This window comes from Barbatula barbatula (genome assembly GCF_947034865.1).
Source record: "Barbatula barbatula genome assembly, chromosome: 9".
In the NCBI taxonomy this organism is placed as follows: Eukaryota; Metazoa; Chordata; class Actinopteri; order Cypriniformes; family Nemacheilidae; genus Barbatula; species Barbatula barbatula.
This window is the reverse complement of record NC_136772.1, coordinates 10,243,938-10,266,333: the sequence shown is the minus strand read 5'-3', so window position 1 is coordinate 10,266,333 and position 22,396 is coordinate 10,243,938. Positions and strand designations below refer to the sequence as shown.

The following is a 22,396-nucleotide window of genomic DNA, read 5'->3' as shown; positions in this document are numbered from 1 at the left end:
CTACCTTCTTCAGAATCTTCTTTTGTGTTCAACAGAACAATGAAATTTACATCACATGTAAATGTATTTTAATGAAAAGTACTGTAAATGTATAATTCAATTTTTCCTACAATGGTAGTCAATGGTGGCCACGAGCATTCCTCCAAATATCTTTCTCTGTGTTCATCAGTACAAAAGAAAATACAGATTTGGAACAACCTGGTTAAAGTAAAAGAAGTTAAAAAAATAAATTTGGGGTAAACTGCTCCTTTAAGCTTCACAGACACCACCAGTTTGGCAGAAAAGGGGTAACTTTCCATTGTGGCATGAAATGCCTGTTGAAGTCACTCCAACAGAGTGAAAAAATAAAGCATTAAAGAGAAAGAAAATGCAGTCAAATCAGCGCATAGCAATAAAACCCCCACCCTCCTCCTTATATCCCTTGATGAGTGGGAAACATGCAGAAGGGGGGAGGGGGTAGTGAAAAAAGGAGGAAAAATGGAATAAAGGGATAAAGGAGTTGGAGAACAAGCACACACCTTCGGTGAGGGAGGATACAGGCAAAGAGACCTCCATGCATGCCGCAGACTGGGCCTTGCGGAAGGGTGGTCGGCCGGGCCCTCTGCGGGCAAGGCGTGCACCTTCAGGGCCCCCCGGGACTCTGGCCCTCCCAGGTGCACAGGGTTGGGAGGTGGGGCTAGTGCAATGTCCATTCACATGATCTGTAAGAACGGGCATAGCATTAGCAAGAAACCAAACTGAGATTAGTAAGAAACAGAGGTGAAAAGGAGAGTGAGATGAAAAAATAATGCAGCCACAAAGTAGAGAGAGAGAACAGAACGAAGACGAAAACATAATAGCAGCCTTTCAGAAAAATGAAAGGACAAAACGAAAGGAAATTAAATGTAGAGTCGCTGCTCAAAAGAATCCGACATCCAGAGAGGCTTTCTCATCCCATCTCAACTTAGAAACTTGAATAAAAATTATGGAGTGCTTGATCTCTCTCACACACACACAAAAAAACTCCAGACGCATTCTGTTTCAGCGGGAATCTGAGGGAGGTCTGGTTGAGTTTACATGAGCAGAGGGATATCCAACCTTGCTGCATCTAAAACTGTATATTTTTTCACCAGACCTCACCCCACCATGGGACCACCATGACTCTGACAGACTCCTGGCTGTTTTTATATTCAAGCTGCATTTTCTCTTTTTCCCTCATGCCATCCTGTATATCAATTTCAATCAATCAATATCATGCCAACGCAGTCATCCAAACTGTCTGCTGGTATACCGTATCAGTGGGATTTCTGTTCAGTCATTTTGATATCGCTGTGAGGACCTGGTAACCAAAACTTTGACACTGACTCATGGCGAAACAAAGCACTTTTAAGAAAACCATCTGTAGTGCGTTTGCTTTATTTTGCAAGATTTTTTATATATAATTTTGTCTATAGAAGGTTTCAAAGCAACAATATAAACAAACATTACTGGGCATGCATTCTTTAGTGGCACAAACTTAACTTCCGGTACACACCTGCAAAGGATACAGTCCCTGTCGAATTATTTTTGATAACAAGCAAAATACATAATAAGTAAATTACATTAGCTAGCAAGTCAAAAAGATGTCTAGTCAGTATTATTTAGAGTTACGAGTTGAGGAACCATTACTTGGCTAAACTTGAATGCGAGTTACACGACCCATTTAACAAATGTTTATTTAATAAAATTAATATACAATAAAATTCAACAAACTGTTTATTTAAAACAATTAATATACAATAAAATTCAACAAATTGTTTATTAAATACGATTAATTTACAGTCAAATATTAATAGAAATGAATATTAATATAAATGGATTAAAATATATTATTAGCCACTATCCAGAGTGATAAACAAACACAGACCGGAAGTTAACTTAGTGCCATGTGTCTGCGTCCGTTGAAACTGTCTATACTGAATAAGATTGGGGGTTTAATTGACAGGACAAACACATTTTTTTGTGGGAGGGAGACCAAGAGGCAGGATGAGAAAGCCCACAAAATTGAAGCCCATAACACAGTTATGCATGTTTTCCTTGGCTTGCACCGTGTTTCTTAATGACCCCGGTGGTGAAAAAATGAAGGCTGCACCCCTGGTGCATTCAAGGGAAGACAGTTTTCAACCCCAACCTACAAACACACACATGCACTGACTGCCCTGACATGCATCCACATCCCTTTTCTAATAAATGTCAATCTTCCTATGACCAGAACTTAAACCCTCAAGCTAGAATTTTCATATTGTAAAATGACCCAAGACCACTGTGCTTTCTAAAAGATGCAATAACAGTTTTCACATAGTGCAAATCTAAACCTTCAAGAAATAGAAACAGGTAAATGTTCACGGCCCAGAGCTTTTTCTATTGTAGTGCCGCCCGGCTCAACCTGTTAAAGAAACATGTTATTACACACGAGGTCAAAGAACAAGAAATTGTTCACATGTTCAGCGCTCAGCGAGAGATGTGTTAGTCACAGCCAGAACGAAACAAAAAACCAGACAAGAGGGAGGAAAAGGAAAAGAGAACAAGTAGAGATACTAGGCGAAAAAAGACACAGAGAGACATTTTGGAGAGTTGCCATTAAAGGCTGAAGAAATGGTCCAAGTCACGATGCGGCAAGCTCATTTGCAGAGAATGGTCTCATTACATTAGTGCATGTCTGTTCAGAGGTAGAAAATGGTCCAATCACAATGGAGCAGCCTTTCATAGAGTTAAAGAATGGTCCAGGAGGGTTAGAGCATGTTCTGAGGTAAAGAATGATCCAATTATGATGGAGCAAGGCTGTTTGGAGGTAAAGGATGAATCAGTAGCGAATCAGCGAGTTTTCAGAGTGATACTCTTCGAAACTTAAGAATGAATATGTTGAACAAACCACCTTTGTAAACACTTGCAAAATGTACATTGAAAAGCATTTAACAAAATAAAGATAATAAAAGCGAACACGCGCAGAGATGTGAGGAGGAAACTTTGCGCCAAACTAGAAGAACGTGACAGAAAGTAATAAAATAAACATCATATATGAAGTTTTAAGTGCAGGGGCTTCATCATTCTTAAAAGGATGGAAACAGAGAAAGTTGATGAATCGAAGACAAGAGTCAAGAAAAAAAACTGCTCGCTTTCGGCCTACCGTACCAAGATCAGTCTTAAGATCTGTGGGTAGACTTAACTTTCTGCCTGGTCTCTTTACTGAAACAAAACAAAATAGGAAAAAAAGGGGTAATTAATCCATTTAAAAAACAAAAACAAATGATGCAAAGGTCAAGAAAATAAAAAGATCAGCACAAATCAAAATCATATTATGATGATATAAAGAAATATTTGCAACGCATGCAGATGTGCACATGACGCATCATTCGACAGTCATGCCCGATCGCATACTGTCACCAGACAACAGAGATGTAACTGGACTGTTTTGTGCATGCAGTACACATCCTCTCTCACACACAGACACACAATCCTTTTTTACTTCCCTTCCCACCGACGTTAGGTGGGGAGGAACATTTTACGTACGAAAATGAAACAATTCTTAAAAAGGTAACAGTTACGATGCACACTTCAACACATATAGCAACCAATCACACACACAACTAGCAAAGCACACACATATCTTAAAAATAAAGTGTAAAACGATAACCAACAGTCAACATTTTGCAAGCATTTTGCACCGCAAAGGTTAGAGTGTATGTTGAGCTAAATGTCTAGAGAGAATACATGGTAAGGTTACTCTACAGATGGCAATTAACAAAGAAAAAATGTCTACAAGTGGATTCAGAGTATCAATTTCAAATTTCCATAGATGTATAAGCTAAATAAATCTATTCATCAATACAATTTTACAATGAAAAACAGCTTTTCTGTCATCTGATGCACTTCTTAATTAAATGTTTGTAAAGTGGGCTGTGATTTTAATGTAATTTGCAGCTTGCCGTTTACGCTCTTGCACTAAAAGACCCCATAAAATGATTTGATGAATGCAATTACCTTTCCTCTGTTGACTTTACTATTGAGAGAGGAAACTGGCCGATGTACTAGGGGAGGGTATGCTCTCATTAAAAATTGAATATACAGTATAATGCTCTATTGTGGATTGACTTTAAAAACAAAAAGTGTTCAAACAAAGCATTTCATTTCAAAAAGAGACAGTGTTGTATTGTCTTGCCCTGCAACGCAATAAGGAAATGCCTGGACGTGTCAGTGCTTATAACCCTTGGATCAATAATCTTATGTGAAATCCTTCCTATTAGTATTAACACTGATCATAAACGGACATGTCTGTAAGCAACAAAACTGGAGAAAAAAGTAAAACAGAAATCATGAGTTACCTACAGTACATGCTGCAATGAGAGTGACAATAAGTCATGCTAAGTGTAGTAATGTTTCAGGTTTCTCTCTCTGAATAAACATGTGTTAAACATTGCTGGTTATTGTGATCCGGTGGCACAGCTACAACTGCAAACAACAGCTGGCATCCGGTGAGTTCGACGTCAGACCTCCAGTGGCCTCCCTGTATTATTGTCTTGCATGGGCAGAATTTCAGCAGTCGTTCAGCCGCACGGCTCCTCCGTGAGGCCGATTCAGACGACAGTTATTTGGGATCGTTCTTGGATTGATCTCAAAAACGGTCTCCTGCCACCCCGCATTGCAATTTGCATAAATTTCTGACTTCTTTCCTTTCAGCTCACGCCATCTTCCGCTAATTCGCTGAGGCGGATACACTTCAGGAGTTCGCTTAATATTCAGATGCCAAACGACAATGAATGGAAGTCATTTTATTCTCGCAAACATACATTAGCATTTTTACGTTCAATGTCTTTTTTATTCGTACCAAATGGCTAATCGTGATAATTTTACTCTCGTAAATTGCACTTTTACCTTTGCATGTTATTCAAAAACACATTGCTTTCCTGGCAAAAGAATGTGTCTAAGTAGCCGTCCAATTTATTCACCTTCATATTTTTTTATTTAGGTTTTTAAATTGGTCCAACACAATGCCATGAGCATGCAGGACATTTCCAATGGTGAACAAAGCATGATTAGCATTAACATAACGCTCATGCTTTCAGCCATTCTCTCTGCCATGCTCCGAAACAAAGCTATGTACTCAGTATAATGCAAATCCATGTGTTTTGTTGTAGACAAACATAGCACATGTCTAAGAAATAAGGTAGCATTCATAACTCTACTGTTATGCCTATATGCCATAAACAACTGTTTTGAAATTGCAAGCGTTAGCTGTACCTTCCAAGTTTAACTTAACTTGATACAACATTTTGTACAAAATTAAACACTAAAGAGAGTAAGCCATACACCCTATCTTATCATAGTATCAAGAAATGGACAGCTTGACTGAAACATTTCTAACAAACGTGAAAACCATTTAATTTCAAGGTGTATGCGTAGATGTTCGAAATTACTTTTGTAGACAAAAATATAATTGTGCCAACTATACTGTATCAATTTCTTTCATAAGATAAGAGATAAGGCCTGTTTATATTTATTTTTGATGCTTTAACATAATTTCCACAGTTGCAACAGTGCTACTAATTTTGATGAGTTTACTTGTAGTCCAAAAGGTGAAAAAAATAAGAATATAGGGTTTCAAAAACCTTTGGCCGGTATTGTACATCTGGGATGACATGAAGGTATGTAAAATATGAACAAATTCATTTGAGGGTAAACTAATCCTATAACGCTAACCTTCTTTTACTCATCTGTCACATGTGCTTTAATGTTGTGAGCACAGTCACTGTGAATTGGTATTTGACCTAATTTGAACAATTGAGTTACTATTATCTGAATATAGCAATAATAAGAAAGTATAAAAAAGATGAGGGGCCAAATGACCCTACTAGAAATCACTAAACACTTTAATGGGCTAAATAGATAATATCACCCCCACATACACATGGCACGTACTATTCACTACCATGCCCCGACCACACACATGCCAATACTACCCACACAATAGCACACACACCTAACAGTTCAACAGCACAGAGCGTGTAACGTGGCACTATGAGCGTGATGCTACTTCTACTGCAGCATGCGACCCCCAACAAACACCCCCACACACACAGGCAAGAGTTGCTGTGTCTATGTGTGTGTGTTCATAAGGGGCTGGACATATTCTTACCATTGTCCAGCAGATAAAAGACCGGACTGTAGTGGCAGGACCGAAGGTTGGACACAGGTTCTCCTGTGCCTCGTGGGTCATTATGGAGGGAAGGGGGGTAGGGTGCTGGAAATCAAAGATCACACAATCACAGTCACATATAGAGGTATTCAGGCTGAATTACAAGCAACCAAGCAACTTAATAAAGGTCTTACGGTCCAAACAGAATTGACGCTAAAATAAAATGATATTATTCGGAAAAAGTCAAACCCATCATATATCTCCTTTGGCCTTTCCTTGAGGACTAGATGCTGCCAATACCCCAGACTCAACTACCTCAACTGGGTCTCAAAGGTTTAAGGTCACTTAGGCACCTTACTTTTCTTTGAGCAAATTTTCTGAATTTATATTAAAAGTTAATCTTCTGCTAAAATGTATGCTAGAATTTATTGATCAGCACCAGGGGCCACTTGTATAAACTGCTTAGACTAGTCTAGTCTAAGTCTTTTTATTTCAAAACTGGTCATGATGTCTTTAGGTCAGTTACATAAAAAAGTAGATGTGAAAAACTGAAATGTGAAAAGAAAGACTGAGTAGTCCTAACTAATTGCTGGTCAGTGAGACTAGTGGTTAAGAGGCAGTTTTAACTAAGCACCTAAGTTTATGCAACTGGCCCCTGTAGACGTATCAGCCTTTTTACTGAAAATGTTTCACCCAACAGGTTTGTCTTCATCAGTTGTAGAATGCTGAAGATCTCCAACATTTAAACCCCATCACACATAATAGATTCATAAGACTCACAAATCACTTTGGATGTCGACCTGATGGTAAAAATCGTGATTGCTTTGTGTATTGGGGCCAAATTGCTGGCTAAAGACGAAAGTACATCAGTGTAGACTGCACAAACCTTCCTGGTTATGTTACAATAACCAAGTGCCCTCCCTAACCCAAAGCTTAATACTGATTTTTTATCCTTTAGAAGCGAGGCTCAGTGCTGTTCAGTTTTCCTTGTCATGTTGCACCATCACTTTTTCCATTTTCTGTATGTAAATCTTACTGAAAATGTCCTCAAACTGTACTGCAGCTGTACTGCCTGTAAACTATACTTAATCAATGCTCCAAAGTACTGTATATGCTTGATATAGTTTGTTGTTAACATTCAGATCAGATTCAGAAAACCATATCTAGATATAGCTATACTGCATTTGTAGTGTAAATATGGCGTATGGTACACATGGAGCTTTATCAGATTATTGTTAATTATTTGAAGATTTAAAAAAATCTTTTAAAAATGAGAAGTTTCTAAAAGCTTTAATGCTTCATCACAATCTCTAGGTGCCATACATGTCAAATAAGCTCTGATATCTGATACCCAAAGCAACTCTCCCTGTATCTTCATCTTCTTTTTTCCTTCCGTTCCAAAATAATATTTATCTAAAAATATCGCTACTGGTCACAGACGATGGCTGACATTTCAGTTTATTAACAGCCTAGCAGTGTTCCGCAATCAACACTCGGTCTCTGCAACCAACCTCTACCCTGCTGACAAACACAACAACCACACACACAATAAACAACAACAACTAGTCATCTACTTCAAAGTGGAGTGGAGCTCAATTAATGGACCTGATGTAGGGCAGAGGAGATTAAACAAGGAGGCATGCTTGAGGGTTCGAGATTTAAAAAATGTGTGTATAAATAAATGTAATGAGAAACGGATGAGATATGGATTAGAATGTACAAGATCAATTTATAACAAGTCAGATGACAATGCAAACTAAACCGAGTGTAATTCTGTGTCCCTGGGTCCGGAGGAAACACATGGAGTACAGCACCAGAAACATCTGCGAAACCTTCGGTTCATTCATTATTCATCACTTCTGGCTTATTGCCACTTTCAAAAGCCCATATCTAAAAGCTGGGATGGAAGTAATAAGAAATCAAATAAGTTCAAATAACAACAGCGGCATCAAAGATTTTTTTGACACAGACAATTTCCATCATCTAAGGTACACAACTCCTTCCTGTGATTATAGCAGCACAAATAATACGGTATGTAAATCGCAAGTGACTGGTCTCTTGATCCCTGCCTGTTTTAGTAAATCACAAAAATAAAGAAAAGTCTTTGTCATCTTTCTTATCTTTCAACAAGTCTTTTAAAATCTTCACAGCAAAACACCTTTTTAATATGACTCTTAGTATCTCAAATCTTAAATGTAATATTTATATTTTTCAAGGATGTTTTACTGGTAAAGAAACACTGATTGAGAAAATGTTTTTTTAGCAGTGTGCGCTTGCTTCAGTGGCCAACGCCCAGAATCCCAGAAATTTTTGGCAGAATTCCCCATCCAATCATAGAAAGCAATTTCCCGACAGAAGTCATAATAGCTGCTTCCACAAAAACACACCTGAATTACCTAGCAGCCTAAAGTCAAAGCAACAAATCACACAGAAACCCACACAAAAGGGACACTATACTGACTATACATTTCCCTATCGATACTTCACTCGTACTACGCAGCCGGACGCTACGGGGAAAACTCCTTTTTCTCAGATCACTGAAGTTTTTTTCAAAAGCGTAGTGAAAACTGCACGGCCGTTGGTTTGTGAAAACTAAAACTTTAAACCAATGGCAGCCAAGCTGCACAGACCTATGGCGATGGCACCCACCAAAAGAGGTGGGGCTTATGGCTATATAAGCAGACACATCGCCGTAGGGTCTTCAGATCTCTTCTCCTTCAGCGACAATCTTCGCTACTCGAGACTGACAGCTTCGCCATCGAAAAGCATCTGCAGCGGATTCAACCTCTTGCTCATCAGGACTCTGTGTGGAAGAAGCAGCGGGGTAGAGGAACTAAGTGCTCAGGGAAGTTTTCGCCGGTTAATTTCTCCCAGCCTGATCAGCGTTCACTGGCATGACATGATCTCGTTTGGTGGAAATGAACTCAGAGTTTTTCCGGGTCCTCACAAAGGCTGTGGAGGAGCTGGATTTGGAGTGGTCTCCCCCAGAGGAACCCGCTCGCAGCCGCCTGGACGAACGGTTCTTGCCGGGGTGCCGTCAGGCCCCTCATCAACGGGATTCTGCGGGTGGATCCCCACCCGAGTGCAGAGCGCAAATTCACATGTTCTGTGCACGGAGTTGAGGAACTTACTGTTCAAAGGAGCCATAGAACCAGTTTCACCAGACCAAACCAAACCAAGTCAGGCTTCTACAGCCGCTACTTCCTCGTACCCAAGAAGGATGGTGGCCTCCACCCCAACCTCAATCTCAGACATCTGAACTGCACCCTTATGAAACGGCTGAAACAGATCCTCTCGCAAATACGCCCAGAGGACTTGTTCTTCTCCCTGGATCGGAAAGGATCTGTACTTCCACATCCAGATAGCCCCCCGTCACAGACGATTCTTGAGATCGCCTACGAAGGGGTTGCATATCAATACATGGTCCTTCCATTCGGACTATCTCGGGCTCCCAGATCTTTCACAATGTGCATGGACGCCGCTTTATCCACTCTCAGGCAGATAGGAATCCAAATTCTTAACTACCGCTACGACTGGCTTGTTCTAGCACAGTCGGAGGATAAGGTCCCACAGGTCCCTCCTCCTCAGCCATGTGGAATGCCTGGGGCTCAGGATCAACCTTGCCAAGAGCACACTGTCACTGTCAAGGTCACCTGCTCTATCCAGTCAGAGCTCCGGGACTAACTGGTATTTTTTGTTCCACTTGTAGCACGACGGGATATTACTGGTTCTCCATAGTGTCCTGCTATGCAGTACGAGTGAAGTATCGATAGGGAACGTACTGTTCCCTGAGATACGGGAATGAGTACTGCGTTCCGGGCCGTGCTTACAAGCTGCATATGGTCTTCGCTTCAGTCGAAGTAACCTGAGGACCCTACGGCGATGTGTCTGTTTATATTTCCATAAACCCCCTATTGGCGGGTGCCATCTCCATAGGTCTGTGCAGCTTCGCTGCCATTGGTTTAAAGTTTTACTTTTCACAAACCAATTCTTCACCACAAAACATTCAAGAAAAAAATCACGTGCACAAACACTAATCTCAGGTCTGAACACTTAAAGAAACGGTTCATCCAAAAATGAAACATCTGTTAAATGACTTGATTAAATATCTCTCACTTTCTGACACCAAATTACATTGTTTTTATCACGACAAGGCAAATATGCAAATGATATAAAAACTTATATTTTTGGACGAGCTGTCCCATTAAAAACCTACTTATGCATAATACACAGGCACATTTCAGAAGTAAACCTCATGTCAGGCATGAGCCCTCCGCTCACTTTCCCAAGTGACTTCCATCTTTCAGGCTGCCTGCTGAGCTGGGAACTGGGAAAACAAGCAGAGGCTTCAACTGCACTGAGACATTGGAGAGAGAGACAGACAGAAACAAACAGGGAATTTTGTATTCTAGAGACGCTGCTCAAAATGTGCCTCTGATTTTTCAAACAAGACACAATGGAATGGTTCATCCCCTGAAGTGTCAAAGCCTTACTGAATGACTTCCTTCATATTAAGAGCTCTATTTAAATTCTCAAGGACAAGCACTCTTGTTGTCATCATATTCATTGTACTAATGTGATGCAAATATGGAGTAAAGCTCTGTAAACATAATCTTATCCATATCAAAATTCAGCTTGGGTTACAATGGCAGAGAAGAAACAAGAGAAAAGAGATTTTGAAGATGAAGCCTTCGGGGATTGAAGACCTGTGCTGTGAAAAACAGACTAAGAAGACAAGAAGAGGTGAGGTAGAGATACAGAATGAGGGTTCGCGAAAGAAAATGTAATAAAACTAATTAAACAATTTCCATCCAAAAACAGCATTTCATTATAAATATTGTTTCCAAGAGTGTTTTTCCAAGAGTGGCACCTCCATAAAGTGAAAAAAAACTTGAGAAGCAGGATCCAGACCAAGCCCATTGTTCTTTGGCATTACACTTAAAGGTCCAATGTGTTATTTTTGCAGGATCCTTTGAGAGAAATGCAATATAATATACATAACTGTCTTCAGAGGTGTATAAAGACCTTACATAGTGAAGCGTTATGTTTTTATTGCCTAAGAATTAGCTATTTTTATATCTACGTACATACAGCGTGGGTCCCCTTGTATGGAATTTGACATGTTTCTACAGTAGCCCTAAATGGACAAACTGCTCTACAAGAGCGCATATCGTGAAAATATGCTATCTCCTTCGGCAAAGAAGTGAAAACGTGATGACATCGTAGTCCTGTGTCATTCCTCCTTGTGCTTCTAAAGGGAGGGTGGAGCTATGGAGTGAGCCGCTAGTTGCAATTCGCAACCTCTCTGCAAGATGCCGCTAAATTTCATAAACAGTACCTTTAAAAATGAAGTGTTGTCAAATACATTTCTCAAACTCCTCCCTCACCATTATTCATGTTAAGCTGTCTGTCATTGAGGAATGAGGAAGGCTATGTAAGACAGGTTTGGTTGTGAGTGGGTGGGTGAGGCTACTAAGGTGTGGTCACGGTGGGTGTGGTTACCTGAGGTGGGTGACTTGCTCCTCTCTAAGTCCAAAGACACCTGATTATCAGAAAGCTCTGTAAGGCCTGCCATGGAGGAACATGAAAAGTAAGAGTAAGAGAAAATCGGATGATAATAATAATCAATGGATTTCACTGCCACCAAACATTGCATGCATCAAACCACCAGAACAAACAATGAGGTCCGGAACATCATCATGATCCTGGAACATGATGCATTTTTGCAAGGAAAAAATTCTTCCTTTAAAACATCCACATATATGTACTTCCAGCCATGTTACTGTTATTTTACTCCTCCCTGCTGTAAACACCAGATCAGGTGCACTGCTGAAAGCTGTTCAACTGCTCCCGTAACCTCTGGATTAAGTGTACAAGAACTCCAGAATCAAACATGTGCACCAACACCACAGTTCCACCATGCTTGTGCATGCGTATATGCAGGAGACACGGGAGAAAACAGTCATTTTAATATAACTCAAGGCACGACGGTCAAAATAGCATAAGGCCTGCACTGCAGCAATATCAGTGTGTAGAACCAAAGTTCTTAGGTGAGGGGGTTAGAAGGTTAGTAAGTTAGTTAATAGTGTCAAGACAATACCTGTGTTTCAAAATAAAGAAAATCACATAAATGCAGTGAAAGCCTTATGTGCACAAAAACAATGACACATCTATCAGCTTCAACCATGTTCAGGGCAATGCATGTTATTGCATAGGATACAGTTTTTTGGGCACACTCTGGTAGGTATTGACTAAAAATCAACTGCAAAAATATTTTTTAAAGCTGCTGTTTGCTTGACTTTCATTGGTGTGAAAAATATATATTTTTTCTTCAAATATTCACCAGCTTGTAATTTTAAATCAATTTCTTTCTTTAGAAGGTGAGAACATGTGATCATGACTGATTAGTTCATTACACAAACCTTCGGCACAAACCAATAAAAACTCTCAGCAGAGAGACAATCAAATATTACAAATGGATGTTTTCATATTCTTATGCATTCAAATTCATTATTTGCTATGCAGTATTTTGTAAAAAATTACTTTTAACAACTTATTTTGTACTGACTCTAATGTGATAGTACTATGTTAATTCTCAAATCTTCCAAAAACAAATGCATGTTTGATGAATGACATCCCATTGTATCTGGCTTGTCTCCTTGCTGCTGCGTTGCCGCCACCGGCCCTTCAACATAGTCGTGACTTACTCTGGTAGGAAGTACGGATCCGTTTCTTTGAATCTGAATAAAAGTTAGACAGGCCGCGCATGCAAAAGTCTGCAACAGCGCCCCCATGCCCCATCACCGCCACCCACGAGAGGAGACAGGGAGCGAGGGAGGAGAAGAGGAGGGGAAGAGAGAAGAACAAAACAGGCTCAGAGTGACTGAAGGTGCGTGCGTGACTGCTATCTGAGCAAGACCCAGTGTATTGAGGGAGAAAATGAAGGAATGTCACGAGGAGCACGAAGCCAAAACTTTTTATTATTTCCTGCTTCAAAAAACTTAAAAGTCAGAGATATAATCAACATTTTGAAGCGGATTCGGAAATTTTTTTGGAAGTAACAACCATTGAAATTGTACAAACAAACAAAATGTGACGAAAACAAAACCCATAAAAGCGGCATCTCTCTCATCGGTGTCTAACTAAAAAACGTGTGAGCGGGTGTATTTGTATGTGTGGATATAAAAAAGTTGTTTTTTGCAGATGCACAAATAAACGCCGTTTATCACGGTATTGTCGATCACAATAGATGTTTCTAGGAAAACAGAGAGTTCCTCTTGTAAACACACACGCGCTATCATGCCTCTTATTCTCTCTATTAACTCACTTCTGTACGAGACTGTGTGGGTGAGCGTTGAGTTGTCTCATTCTTTTTTTGAGAGCTTACATAAGCTACGGATCAAAATCATTCCTTAACTGCACCAAACAACCTTTCTGCCCACCTCTGCATTTCCATGTCGGCTCAAAGCTGCTCGGTTTCTAAAGATACGGCTGCCTGAACATGAACAGGGGAAGTGACCGCTTTGAAGTGAGGAGCCAGCATGGCCGCCTCCCTGCAGCTTTTTTTTGATGCAGCTCTATAAAAACAGATCATCATCTCTAGCACTTTAACTCACGATATGTCTATTCTCCGGTTTGTTAATGTGTGTGCGTGTGTGGTAGGAGGACAGAGAAAAGGATGGCAGGAGTGAGATCTGTGCTGGATTGGTAGCAGAGATTCCGTACGGCAGGTTTGGCTGTGTTCTCTGTTAGGAATCGTGCTCAAGCAAAGATCAACAGCAGAACATATATACAGGACGACATGCAAAGGAGGCAACAGTGAATGCAGTCCATCTCATGCAGTATAAGAGAAGGACTGCGTTTGTGTGTGTGAAATGAACGTTAGAACATTCACAAGCAAGGACAGAAGTTAAAGACAGTTAGAGATCTGCAAAGTTTGGGTCTCGTTCACTAAAAGAGCATAACCACGGATTTGTATGTGAAAAAAGTTTTCACACAGACATTTTACTTAAATTCACACTCACATGTCTTTCTAAACTTTAGAGCAACTCAAAACCACAAATACACAAAAATCAAAGACTCCTTAGAGTTGACCTTACACTGAATTAAATACATACTTATTCACAAGGGTGTAACTTTGGTTTGAGAAGTAGGGGGATGGGAGAAATGTTTTTGATATGAATCCCATCTCCTGCATTTATATACGTTCAGGCACTATGGTGATACAAAATCCATGGATCCAAGTTGCGCGAAGTGCAGATGGAGGGCAGCAAGTGATTTTCTCCATACTTTTTGCATAGTTTTTTATTGTTTAAATTGATTAAACCATGAAAAACAAAGTGTTGATGTTTATGAGTGGCGAAAATAAGAGTATTGACTGACGGACGAAAAATGGCTTGTAACCCTGAATCTGCAGTCGGGAGGAGACGAGCTGGAAAACTTTCTAAAACAGTTTAGCTTACCTAATGTATACACACGACCAGGGAAGCCCACATTTCAGTCAAGTCTTGTCATAAATACTAGGTGCTGTTAAAAGAACGAATCCGATCGTCCATTACAAGGAAACAGCTTAACATAGCCTACCGAAACAGTGACAACGCAAAAACTAATTTGTAATAAACACTGTTAAAAGAACAAGCACTTATTCCGGAGATAACGATAGTCTCACGTTAAGCTTGTTTATTTAAAAAAAAAACACATAACGTGGCTCAAGGAAGCAACAAACTGTGAACATAAAACTTTTCTGGTATTATGTTTATGTTTGATATCACTGATTAACAAAATGTATTTAATTTGGTTTTCTGTGGTTGTTGTTTTGGTACTTTAAGCTGTTTCCTTATGATGGATTTTGGCAAAGAAACGCTTACCGCAATATTTTTTACTTAATCTTAACATTAACAGGTCGATAAACAAAAGACTGAGTTTGTCATAGCGAATTCCAATGGAGAAGATTACTTGCTAACGTCCACGTGATTGAAAACAACCTTTCAGTGAGCTATTTTTAGAGTGTCCGCAGTGGAAATAACCCCCCTGCTTATTCAGTATTTTTTTTTATTTAGAATTTATTGAGACTAAATTTTGTTTTTATCAAAAGCAACGTACATGTTTTTGTAATTACATCATAGGTTGAAGAGTATATGGGTCACATGTCAATAAAACATGTCCCAAATGTATTCATACTACTCCCAATCATACTATATATGATTTTAGATGTGTTTTAATGGTCGATACGTAGGTATTTATTCAAATTCAGTATGTACTGTCACAGTATGCGATTTCGGACGAACTTTTATTTTCTAAAAAAAAACCATCAATATTTAGTGCAGTTTATGCTAATAACACGCAAAAATATCTGCCAATAAACTTGAATTAAGTGTTATGTCTTTATTTAGTACTTAATTTAAATGTATTTTTCTTACCCATTGGCAAATATTTTAGAAAATAAACTTACTTAATTTGTATATTTTCTTTGAGAAACAAGAGCTAGTTTCTTAGGTTACTTTCCTTATCAAGCAAAAGTATTTAATTTTCTGTTATTTATACTGATAGGTTATAAAAATAAATGCAATCATGTGTAGTCTAGACTACATAAAAGGTCCTCTTTGGGTTTCAGTTGTTTTTGGAAATGTATTTTTAGGCATACTTTTAGTGTGCTTGCTGTCAAAAACATGTGCAAAGAACATGAGAAAGTGTAAAACTATTTCTTTGTGTATTATGATCATTCCTAACCCCATCCGACACAACCAGAATAATTAGTGAATGAGACCCTTTGTTTTTCAAAGCTGAAAGCATTAATATGCGTGTGCACAGCGAATTATTTCATAGATTGGTTACAGAGAAACAGACTGTATCGGAATAACTGTAGCCTATGAGACAGATTGTGTTTGTACCTGATGTGGACTGCCGATTCTTCCGAGGAGAGCGTGTTAGTCTTTGGAAAGGGTCTGCAGATCCATACAGTTCCACAGTGCTCATGCACAGAAGGACAGTTTTTTGCAGGTAGTCCACAACTGCCAAACCATTGCAGTTACCTAGAGCCAACCTATAAGAGCACACACACTTACACTTACATTTACATTTATTCATTTGGCAGACGCTTTTTATCCAAAGCGACTTACAAGTAGTTTTTTTACAGTGGCACATTACTGCAGAGCAATCAGGGGTAAGGTGTCTTGCTCAAGGGCACTTCAGTCATGACCTGCTGGCACTGAGCTTCGAACCGGCAACCTTCTGATCGCAGCTAATCACGTGGTTCTGATCACTTACACTTACAATATCAAAACAACCAAATGTGATATATATCAAATGTGTCAGTCACACGTGAAGCTCTTACAGCCCACTCACAGGTATTGGAAAGTAAGAGGCAATTGAATAATCCCTATATATTATTTTTGCCAATCACTTCCAACAAAGCAAAGACCTTCATTTTAAAGAAAAAAAAACTTAGTGTTTTAAAGTAGGGCAGTGTTCCCATTGTGGAGAAAATAAAAGTTTGTGTTTATCTTATATATGTGTGTCTGGCATGTACTGTACAGTACATTTATAATGTCAAGTAGGCAGCATGCTATATTCATAGTATACCCTGCCTGTCGCACACTCTAATATTTCGTTGGACAAACTTTAGCTTAGATTACAGCACGTATTCGCTGTGGCATCATCTGACTATTAAGATGTTTTAAAAATGTGCATAAGAATGCCTGAATGCAAATGTATATGGGAAGATAATCTCAGAAATATCAAAGAAATTTAACGTCTGACGCAGATTTACCTGGAGTTTTTCTTAGTTCAAATGCACGTTATTGAAACAGTTTATTGTCATAATGATGATGTTGTGAATATTTGTGCATGTAACCAAATGAAACAGCCCTCAACATTTTGTGCAGAATTCAGTAGTTCAACATTTAACTTAAATTACACCTGCGGGTATAACGTTATTAAGCATTTAATAATCAGCTAACCGTATTTCATCAGTTCTTCTGCGTCTCTTCGCAGCATTTGTCCAAAAACATGATACAAGACATGCAACGCGAATAAATATCCACGGTATATCAACAATTAACAGATAAATACATGGTGCTGAGTTTGCTAGGCGCAGCACTTAACCTGCTGAACATAGATGTCCAGACCGAAATTCTTAAGTTTTATTATAATAAAGTAAAATGTAAAAATGGGATGTGCAAAAGTATGGGCACCCTTTTAACCGCATTCATTTCAAGACCTGTGGGGATTTATAGCTGACAGGTTGCAGCACAAAATTGCTTTGATTAGCTCGTGACACCTTCAATTACAAAGACAGGTGGAACCAATCATGAAAAAGCCTGTTTAACATAGGTAATTGCTGGCTGTGCTTGTCCTTGGTTCTTTATTAGAGTGTGGCAACATGGGGGCCTCTAAACAACTCTCCACTGACCTAAAAACTAATATCATTCATTATTATGAATTAGGAGAAGGGTACAAAATATTATCTGGAAGGTTTGGACTGTCTGTCCCCACAGTCAGAAATTTAGTGCAGAAATGGAAGGCCACAAGAACAGTCCTTGTGAAGGAAATATGTGGTAGGCCAAAAAAATACAGGAAAGGCACAGGCGAAGGGTGGTTAGAATGGTCAAAGACAAGCCACAGACCACCTCCAGAGAACAACAAGAACATCTGGCTGCTGATGATGTAGTTGTTCATCGTTCCACAATCCAGCGTACTTTGCACCAGGAAAAGCTCATTGGAAGGGTGATGCGCAAAAAGCCTTTCCTGAGTGTTCGTCACAAGAGTCATATGAGGTGTGCAAAAGCACATCTGGACAAGCCAGAAGCATTTTGGAAAAAATGTGGTCAGATGAGACTAAGATTACACTAAAAACACACTGAATTCCATGAGAAGAACTTATTGCATACTGTGAAATTTGGTGGAGGGTCCATCATGTTATGGGGCTGCATTGCTAGCACAGGTACTGGAAACCTTGTTAAAGTTGAGGGCCACATGAATTCCTCTCAGTATCAGCAGATTCTTGACAAAATGTTCAAGAGTCGGTCACAAAGTTGAAGCTACTCAGGGGTTGGATTTTTCAGCAGGACAATGATCCTAAGCACTGTTCAAAATTCACCAAGGAATTCAGAAGCACAAGTACTATGTTCTGGAATGGCTATCCCAGTCCCCAGACCTTAACATCAATGAAAATGTATGGATTGATTTGAAGCAGGCTGTCTACGCACGGAAGTCAAGAAACCTGACTGAACTGGAGACGTTTTGAAAGGAGGAATGGGCCAAAATACCATCTGCCAGACTTCAGGGACTTGTCTGTGGCTATAGGACTATAGTTTACAGACTGTTATTGCAGCAAAAGGAGGCTCTACTAAATATTAATAAATTTCTTTGGGGTGCCCAAATTTATGCACATGCCTATTTTTGTGTAAATGCACATAAAAAAATTCAGTTGGACCAATAAAAATGAGATGTTTCTGTTTCCATAAGGTATAACATATGTTAAAATGAAGTTGCGGCTTCAAAAGCTCAGCAAGTGACAAACTGATGCAGCGATTTTCCTAAGGGGTGCCCAAACTTTTGCATACCACTGTATATCAATGTATATTTAAATATAAATTCAATGATGTATAATATCAAAATATGATACACATATTTCTTAAATAAATACATATATGTTTGTGTTTTATATACATATAAATACAGGCTCATATATTATATAAGCACAATCAAATTAATTGTGATTAATAGATGGGACAGCCCTAGGATATAAGCATCGGCCTTCCAGCAATTTGTGTACTTCATAAAATCTTTCAGGCCTTTGAGCCCTTCTTAATAGTGTCCAGGTGTTCTTGATAATTAGTCTTATGTCATAAGCTCATGTGTATTTATAGCCGTTATTTTTTTATTGGGGGAGAAATGAGAGACACGTGCCTTTGGGCATTTTAATCTAATCTGCTTTTTTGGCAAATATCTGGAATCGTGTTAAAAAATGCACTTGGGTTCTACACCTCAATTTACCAGAGCCGTTACAGCAAGTTAAGCCTTGTTTATTTTTGGCTCATTTGATCTGCTGCTGTGAATCACCACATATCCCAGAGCTGTGAACACCCAGGTACACTATCCATTATTCGCCAGTGGTTGGACAAATAACATACATAAACACCTAGTGGCCAGGTTTCAGGTAGTCTGGAAGATTATGCCTTGCTGAATAAAATAACATAAGCCCAATAGAAATCCTTGAAGAAATTCTAATAGAGTGTTCACACCAAAAGCAGTAAATTGCGATATTCACGTGTAGTTGGACGCTTGAACATTTTGAGTTTACTCGCATCATTCGTGCGTGAAATTTGCTTACAGATGCGAATTCGCGTCATGGGAGGGGCTTCTGCCAGGGGCTCCAGTCTCGTGGCAAAATGGCTGACATGGATTTTGTTGAGAGGGTAGCTAAGCTGTGCATTATGTGCTATGGAAGGCTGAAGAACGACGTAGACTCGTTCGGCGCCGTATCTGGGTCCATTAGATCCTTCGGAGGCGCAGTCCTTCATTGTTGTTACGGATTTCTGCCTCCGCTCGCTATGTCATAATCACGGCCCTCCTAGAGCAATTGCTCCTGATTGGATAACGTGGCACGAATTTTCGCCAAAGTTCAGATTTTTCAACTCACACGAATTTTTGCCTTGACTTAACATGTAAATCACTCGCACTTAACGCTGCATTTGCATTTGGTGTGAACACACTATAAGGGTTTGCATTAAAATACCTTTATAAACCATTAGCTTTTTCCATTTAAACCATTAAAAAAGTACTTTTTGTTGTGTGTCTTGGGCATTATTCCAATAGGATTTAACACCCCACTAATAGAATATATCACATAACAGTAGACAACCTTAAATTACTATAACCATTCAATTTTCTGTTGTGTTTCGAACAGAGTTCGATTGTTTTTTCAGCATGGTGCACTCTCAAAAGGATGTGTTTGTGTTATGCTATTTAACACATTGGGCCATATTTTCACGATCTATAGCATTTCTCCAGAAAGGAAACGCGTCTGCTCGTGAGAGAGGTTAAAGAGCGCAAGCAGACCATCTACAGGACAAGCCATATTTTGTTCTTTTTGAACACAATAATAATCTTTTACATTGTAATTCATATTTATAAATATTAAGCATTATTGTGTGCTTCTGCGCGTCCTTCTGTGTGTAATAAGCAGAATGTACAAGCGTTGTGCACCCGCCTAAAGACGCATATTCCTAACGCGCTCTTTTAATAACTAAAAAATATTGCACCATTGACTTTAGACATTGGACCCGGTTTGAGTTGGTCTATGTTCCTCAAAATAGAAACGCTCCAACAATGTGCCTAAACACACCTCTTTTTTAGACCAGCACAAATGCGGCGATGACATATTGCTTATTGCTACCTGAATTCTTTGTAAGTCGCTTTGGATAAAAAGGTCTGCTAAATGACTAAATGTAAATGAGCGCAAATGCATTTGTTATTTAAACAACATTAAAGATGGACGGTGAAATGAGCATCGGGCTGAAACTAGCAAAAACACTTACGCTGCGCCTTGTGCCGCATTGCATGGGGTGTACGATAGGGCCCACTGTGTGTCATTTTGTGTTAAAAGTAACACAATCAAAACCATCAAAAGATCACTTTTGGTGATGGAATATTTGTTACATTAAAAACAAGAAAGGAGTCACATTAGCTGGATAGAAAACAGCATAACAGAGTGAATTCACTTTTAATACCTGGATCTCTTTCACTAGCCACATGTAATTTAGTTAAATGCAATATAAGTATAGCACTACACATGCATATTTAAATTAAATCCCTGTCAGTCCTTTCAGCGCAAACATAAGCACTGCTCTACGTAAATCAGACTTGTTCAACTATTGAGTTTGTGCCGTATTTACACAAATAAACTGTATTTGCCTGGCCTAACTAATGTTGAGCCACCACAAAAAGCAGGGGGTAAATGGAATTTTGTTAAAAGAAAACATTTGTTTACATTGTCTGGTAAACACGGCAGCAGTAATTCATCAAATGATAGAGAAGAACGTTATAACCGGGCGGATGTCCAGACGTGCTGTGTAGTAAAGTGCATTTTCAGCATTTTAAAGAGATGTTATATAGTTATATAGAGTGATGCTATATGGGCCAAATCACAACAATCTTCTACAGCCTTGCACTCAAAGATTGCCAAGCTGGAGAATTGTGCCAAGCAAAATTGCATTCAGCACAATTTAATGTAATTCCTTCAAATTAATTCAGCAATGTTTTGTAAAGGAATTATAATAAGCCGTCAATGTAAAATGGAACGATTCTATTGGATGAATAAAAAAAAATTAAAGAGGTGATGTCACTTACAAGCCGTACGCAGAGTTTAAATCCAGGCTGGTGATTTGTTGTGGCGGCTCGCCGTCTACCCATAGTAACTGAAGCACAAGCTCCGCCTGGTACCCGGGAGGCATTCGGATCATTCGATCTTTAACCCTTAGAGATACATATTAAAAGTTAGTCTGCAATTGCAATTTACTTTGCCTTAAAGCTACTTCATAGATTCTCTTATCTAGTTTTCAATCTAATTTGTTTTGTTCCTAGCTAAAGAGATTGAGAAGTCTGATGTTTCTTTGCAAATGTGATCTGATAATTGACTTAATATCTTACTTAAGGCAGGGGATGCTGTCCCGTACACTGTCCGGTGTATTGCTGCGGGGACTGGGGGGCTGGGGCGAATGGCCGCTGGGGTCAGAGAAACATGGGGTGTTTTCTGTATCTGAGGGAGAGATTACCTCGTCCATCTCGCACTGTAGCCGCACCTCTAAAGACTTCAAAGGAATAAGCACAAATACAAACAAAAACACAGGCAGTTTAATCCATCAATTTCACAATACTTCAACTATCCAACCTAACTAAGAGTATCAAAGGCCACACAAAAAAGCTTCGTCTGAGGCTTGTTTGGTGACCTTCAAATGTCCAAAACTCACTGTAATGGTGGTGTTGGCGTCGTACTTGCTGAAGCGGTACAAGATGACGTGGGCATTGATGCCCACCACACAGAAGATACGACTCTGTGGGCACCAAGTGATCATCTGAACGGCATAGGGGTCTTCCTCCACCATTTCAGCGCTTCGCCCCACCTCTCCGGTTTTTGGCTTCTCAAACACTTTTGACGTCTTGAGCTTATACAACATCTGCAGTGTGACTGATAGAGGCAGAACTTGTCATAACATCACAAAGCATCCACAGATGTTAAAAAGT

General features: G+C 39.3%; 1 protein-coding gene across 1 annotated transcript in view; it reads right to left on the bottom strand.

The window, feature by feature from the left end:
* The window catches only part of stxbp5l (syntaxin binding protein 5L), a 128,840-nt gene that overhangs the window by 11,055 nt on the left and 95,389 nt on the right, over positions 1 to 22,396 (bottom strand). Inside the window, exons 15-21 of the mRNA XM_079463995.1 lie at positions 22,123 to 22,340; positions 21,803 to 21,963; positions 21,503 to 21,628; positions 16,042 to 16,193; positions 11,654 to 11,719; positions 3,151 to 3,204; positions 519 to 701 (exon numbers count right to left, since the gene is read on the bottom strand). Coding sequence (XP_079320121.1) covers positions 519 to 701; positions 3,151 to 3,204; positions 11,654 to 11,719; positions 16,042 to 16,193; positions 21,503 to 21,628; positions 21,803 to 21,963; positions 22,123 to 22,340 — 960 coding nt within the window. The remainder of the gene's footprint in view (positions 1 to 518; positions 702 to 3,150; positions 3,205 to 11,653; positions 11,720 to 16,041; positions 16,194 to 21,502; positions 21,629 to 21,802; positions 21,964 to 22,122; positions 22,341 to 22,396) is intronic.